This window comes from Takifugu rubripes, chromosome 12 (assembly GCF_901000725.2).
Source record: "Takifugu rubripes chromosome 12, fTakRub1.2, whole genome shotgun sequence".
In the NCBI taxonomy this organism is placed as follows: Eukaryota; Metazoa; Chordata; class Actinopteri; order Tetraodontiformes; family Tetraodontidae; genus Takifugu; species Takifugu rubripes.
This window is the reverse complement of record NC_042296.1, coordinates 3,789,180-3,795,453: the sequence shown is the minus strand read 5'-3', so window position 1 is coordinate 3,795,453 and position 6,274 is coordinate 3,789,180. Positions and strand designations below refer to the sequence as shown.

Here is a 6,274-nt window from a genome sequence, read left to right as displayed (position 1 = left end):
TATTAAATGTGCTAGACTACATTTGGCAGTTTTATTGCACATACAGTTTGGTGTAGTCTGCCATCTAGCGACCGGTTTGGGTTAGTGATTGCTGTCGTGAAAAAGAAAATGTAAATAATTGTGTGTTTTTTTTTTTTTTTTTTGCTTTTATAGCATTAATTGTATCACTTTGTAAAACATAAACATACTTATAAATCATGACTCAGTGATATGGACTAAATGCAGGCAGCACTGTACTCCACTGACAACTTAATGAAGGTACGATTTAATAGTGGCAGTACCAACCCTCACATGATTGCAAAGGCAAAGGTTCCACAACATCCTAAACTATCATAAATCAGTTGGACACACTCAAAATTCAATTGGTCCATTTTAAAATCATCGACATGTGGAAAAGCACACTAGAGTTATGCTGAAAAAGCAGTCAAATAAGCAGGGTTCCAGAGGACAGTTAATATGTAAATTGGAGCTAAAATGACAATAATTCACATTGAAAGGGATTTTATTCTTTCATGTAATACAGTAAAAAAAAAAAAGGAAAGTATAAAACAATGATACAAATGTTTTGCCAGCCAGCTGCAACTATCACCCAATGTACAGTTGCGAGTTTATATGATGTCTGCGATTAGATACGAGCACCGCGGATGGAACCAGCGATCAACCATGCATACGTGTTTACTTTCACACAGAAATATCTGCAGGTGCAAGGATATTATGGAGGAAGAGCAGAGGTGGGAAGAGGAAATGAGAGGGACAGGACTTCCTTTGTGGGTTAGCTGTCTTCGGCTCTGACGTATTAATGAATTTCAGTCCCCACAGACAACAACTGGTGACAACCGGGCTGCAGATTTGCAGCTCAGTCGACGAATCGCTGCATTTCACTGTCCCTGCGGACACTGTTGCTGTCGAAAAAACGATCGCAAGGGAATTCAATGAGGTCACCGTCGGCGTGGGGCACCAGTCGTGCCGCCCGGCTGCTCTGGTAGCTGGCGAAGTCCGTGGATGCGGTGGCCGTCGCTAGGGCCGACCGAAAAGGTCGCCTGGTGGAGTACATGTGCCGCACGTGCACGGCAGACTTCCTCCTCTGCAATCTCCTCTTCAATCGCCGCCCCAGCCAGATGCCGCCGATGACCACCAGGAGCATGATGTTGGCCGCAAGAGTGGCCAGTGTCAGGAGCTGGAGGTCAGAGGTCAGTGTCCATCCGGGGCTGAGCCCGGCCGGAAGAGTCACCAGCCCTGCGCAGTGGTCACGGGGTGCCACTTGACACACCGATCTTCCAACGACTCCTTCCACACAAATCATGTATGTGACCTCTGAACTGAGTTCTCGCAGGGTGACAGAGCGAGCGGTACCTTGGGTGTAAACATAGCGCGGGAATCGCTCTGGGGTCCCGAACCGATCATACATGATCCTATAATGAACTTCATCGAGTCCCGGTCCGGGCGCCGGCGTGTACCGACGATGCTCCTTTGTGGTCCAGTAGACGGTGACAGTATTAGATGTCACGTGATCCACAGAAACATTGGTGAGGAAATAATGATTGAACATGCATGGGTCTGTGATCACAGGCAAGGATTCCTCGTGGTTCAACATCAGGAGATCGTACTTTTCACCCGTCTGAACCAGGACAGTGGCGCTAAGTGTCTCAGTGGCATTTTCATGCCGCTCCCCAGCATGACTCGTGGGGAAAATTGGGGGCGGATCGGTTCTGGGAAGGACATTTGGCCTTCGTCTCCCCTTGGCACGTGTGAAAACTGCCTCTTCGACAGGCCTGAGTGGCACTTTCTTTGGTTTCTTTTTTTCAAGTGCAGTGGAGGCTGCTGCCACCGCTACGCCCCCTTGATCTCCCTGGACTCCTACCTCCCCCTTCCCTCCCTTTGACTTCCACTTTTCTCTCTCCCTCCTCTTCACGAGCACACCCTCCTCCCCCTGATATAAATCTTTACCTTCAGCTTCCCCCACCTCATCTCTCTCCTCCTGCTTTATTGCATCTCCCATTTCTATCTTTTCACCCTCCAGTTTTACAAGCACGCCCCCTCCCCGGCTCTCTTCAAGTCTACTTTGGCTCTCACATAAGTAGGGCAGTTTTTCAAGGGGTTGCAGTTCAGAGCTGTTCACATAGTCCAGATATTTCCCCCTCAGTCCTTCTGGGTGCTGACATTGTAGAAAAGCAGTCAACAATTTACCCTGAGAATGGGCAGCGGTCATCCATCTTTTCAAATCCTCCAGTCGACAATCACATGTCCAGTTGTTGCCATGGAGATCCAGGTCGTAAAGCACATTGTTAAGGGCAAAAATGTCCCCAGACAAGCTGGTGAGCATGTTATTCTCCAATTTCAGCACTTTCAAATGTTTAAGTTGCGAAAAAGCCAAAGAGTCAACATTGGAAATCTGGTTGCGACTAAAGTCAAGCTCCTCGATGCGCTCCAGGGAGTCAAGGAGACCGGCGGGGATTTCCTCCAGCTCGTTGCCGTCAATCAAAAGCTCTCTGAGGCTCGACAGCCCCTTCAGAGCCCCTCTGTCCAAGCGAGAAATTCTGTTGTTGCTGAGTGACAGTCTAGACAGTTTCTTAAGATTTCGGAATACGTTGGCGCCGATGTACCGGATTTCATTTTCGGACAACAGCAGCGTTGTCAAAGCTGCGAGATGCGAAAATGTGAGAGCATTGCGCACGGCCGACTGTTTGTTGTGGGCCAGGTTAAGGAAGCGCAGGCTGGTGAGGCCGGAGAAAGCCTTTCTGTGGATGTGGTGCACTTTGTTGGATTCCAGGTGGAGATAATGTAGACTGGTCAGACTTTTAAAAACGGAATCCTGCAAATCTTGGAGTGAGTTGCCATCCAGGCGCAATTTCACCAGATTACCCAAATGAGTGAAAAGCCCTGGTGAGATTCTCTTAATGTCATTATTATTCCCATAAAGAATTGTAAGTTTCTTCAGAGTCTGTAACGTCCCGGTGGTTATATCTGACAACAGATTGTGCCCTAAGTACAGCTCCTCTAAATTCGAGAGGTTCTGGAACGCTTTTGGATGAATATTCTGGATTTGGTTGTACTGTAAATTCAACCTTACGAGATTATTGTAGCGCCGGAAGTCGATGTCGGAGATGTTCCCGATGAAGTTACCCCCGAGGCTGAAGATCAACACCTCCTCGGACACCTGCCCGCCGGGCTCGGGTACAGTCCGCAGACCTCGGTTGGTGCACATGGTGTGCTGAGGGTGCTGACAGTCGCAACGGTCGGGACAAAGGCTTCCCTCCTGATGGGAGGGTGAGATGACTCCACTGACCGCAAGCAGGAAAACACACATCCACGCGGGGAGACTGTCAGTATCCATTCCCACGCCGCTGTTTCTCCAACCAGACACTGAGGCGACATTTATCATGCGGGTTCAAGTGCAATCCCCCCACAGCCCTTTCACGCGTAAGGGGGAGTCATCCATAATCCACTTTTTTGCCCTTAAAAATTGTGAGTAACCCGCAACCTGCACCATTCACCCAGCTCCATCACTTTCTGAGACGGCAGAGCAAATTAATACGCGCGCTGAGCTGACTCCGGCTCAAGAAGCACAAACCTCCCCAATAAAGCCTCCACCTCCCCAAGCGGTCATCTGCTGCAAATTACAGAGCAACACACACACACACACACACACACACACACACACACACACACAAAGAAAGAGAGAGAGACAGACAGACAGAGAAATAGTCCCTCCTACGTTGCCAAAGTTTTAGATCCAAAACTTTACGCGCACATAATGCTACACATTATGCGCGCGCGCGCACACACACACACACACACACACGATGTGCATGTAGGGAAGAGTGAAAAACCAGCAGAAAGTCTTTGACCGAGTTTTTTTTTTTTTGCGGGCCCCTTTAGCCACCAGGGGTCTGCGTTCTGGATCAGTTCCCTGGTATGGACAAAGCAGACAGGAAGATCTCCTTCCCACGGAATCCCAGGAGAACTCAGACATTCTGGATTCCATCACAGCAGCAACGTGCGGAGCTGACCAGCCTCTCACTGTTACCAAAAAAAGTTGAAACACAATTAATTAAGGTGACCACGGAAGTTGATTATTTCATACAGCATAAAATACTCATATTTGATCTTACAGGAAGCAGCTCAAAGCTGCTCCATCGATGGTGAGCCTTGTGCTGGGGCCATACAACACACATGTTTCCCATTTGCACAGGAGGAATTCAGGTCATGAAATGTATGTAACATGTAGAGGTGCAAAAGCTGCCTTTAAGAGCTCTCATTTGAAAGTGGGACAGTTAAATCCAGCGGTAAAAGAACCTGGACGCAGACACATAAAACAAGAAAAGTATTACCATGTCTGTTGGGACCAACCCTGATTGTGCTAACCCTTGCCACAGTTCCTACCATGTCAAAATTTGATAGATACAAATCTTCTGGACGAGTTCGCCAAATCGCACGGACAGACGCGAACAAAGCTTTCCTGTGTGAGCTTTTCTCACATTTCCTGCACAGAGCCAAAACCACGTTTGGCCTCATGCATATCTGCTGGTGGAGATCATCGTCACACATTCTAATGTTATGGCCGCGTATGAGTGTGAGAGGGGGAGAGAAATCCAACCCTTGGGAATGCCCCTCGCATTGGGGGGTCATTTCCTGCCTCACCATTTCTCTCCAGTATCTGTGTCCCTGTCTCTCCGGTCTGTTTCTGCCACTTAAGGAAAAGGCATCAAAAAAAGAACATTCCGATTTTTTAAATGTCTGTCACAGGCTGGCACACACAGAATATTTCATCAGCATAGACCTGGGTTTTGTGAACCATTAGGCTGCATCACATTTTGGACAGAATGAGGTTTGAGAAAATTTGGTAAATAAATAGACCAGATTTAAAAAAAAAAAAAGGCAACAAGGGGGGGTTCTTTTAGAACAGAGATTGTTATGGGGTGGAAACGTGTGCTGGAGTTGACCCAGATACAAAATGAAGCTCACAGAGCAGCGAGCGAGCCATTCAGATCTGTCTGCCACTGTGCCTGGGTAGAATAAAAGCAGCAGAATGGTCACATCATCCCATTCTTTCATCAGCCCTCCCAGCAGGCCTCTCGCTGTTCACTCAACTGGTCATATGACACTTTGGGTCTTTAAACTGGGGGAGAGAGTGCACCGATGAGGGTGAGAAACCAAATTCCATCCATAGAGAGGACCTGCCTGTGGGATGGTACTGACCGCTTATGGACTGTCCCTGCTTGTGCGTCTGTTGAAAGTTTAATATTGTCTGAGAACACTAAAAATGTGACAAAAAACCTCCCAGCACACTTTACTGGAATATTCTAGACAATTAAAGAGGAAGTGCGCAGCTGCTAAACTTGGACTCAACATGTGAATGACTTCAAATTTGGATCCATGTTGCAGTTCCCTGTTTGTTTGGAATTTAAACTGTGGACATTCCAATTAGAAAGAAATCCTAGTTTCAGCCAGTAACGAGCTGTGAAGGTTTTTCCTTCTGCCAATATTATAGAATGTTTAAAGAGGCAGACGTTCTTGTTGAAGAGTGAAATCTTTTTTATTTAAGCAGGAACAGCTGCCATGTTGCTTTCGCCAAACACACCAGTGAAAAGAGATTGCAGTCATCATGAGATCGTCATTTTACAACCAAGACCAAAGGAAACACACAAGGATCTCTTTGGTGTGTATTTTTGTTGTGAAACCATCAATTTTGGTTGTTTTGTTTTGTTAAAAAAAGGGAGGGTAGGGGGGCTGTGGACATTTTAATGAAACAGTTCCTTGTTTTCTCTTATGAGTCTTAGGTTATGTGTGTCAGCTGACATTTCCAACAATCTGTGAAAATCTGAATAAGACAACTTGCGTGTTGTCTACTACTGCAGGGTCCGTTGTATTTGCTTTTGTTTTGTGTGCTCTCTCTGATGCATTGAAAGATATAATATGCAAATATGAGTTGGTTTTTGTGCTACAGTTGTGCTCAGAAAGTCAGATACAGCACAAAAAAAGGTGTTAAATGTTATATTAGCTGCAGAAGTACAGCTTTCCTAATCAATTAGCACAGCTCTGACATAAGACAAACAGGTCACTGAGTTACAGGTGAAAAATCTCTATAGACCTCACTTATCTCCATTAGCGAGTACCAGCTAGTTATCTTCCATGACACACCCACATCATTAGGCTAGGAGTTAGCAGACCATCATAATGCATGAATTGTCGTTTCCCAGCATTAAAATTCAGTTTATTCAGTAGTTCCTTCAGTTCCGGTGTGTGTGTGTGTGTGTGTGTGTGTGTGTGTGTG

General features: G+C 46.5%; 1 protein-coding gene across 1 annotated transcript; it reads right to left on the bottom strand.

Annotated features, from left to right (window-relative positions):
• Nucleotides 1–484: 484 nt before the first annotated feature.
• tril (TLR4 interactor with leucine-rich repeats) lies at nucleotides 485–3,561 on the bottom strand. Its single transcript, XM_003969052.3, has one exon. The coding sequence runs from the start codon at nucleotides 3,380–3,382 to the stop codon at nucleotides 857–859; it is 2,526 nt and encodes an 841-aa protein (XP_003969101.2). The 5' UTR covers nucleotides 3,383–3,561; the 3' UTR covers nucleotides 485–856.
• Between the last annotated feature and the right edge of the window lie 2,713 nt (nucleotides 3,562–6,274).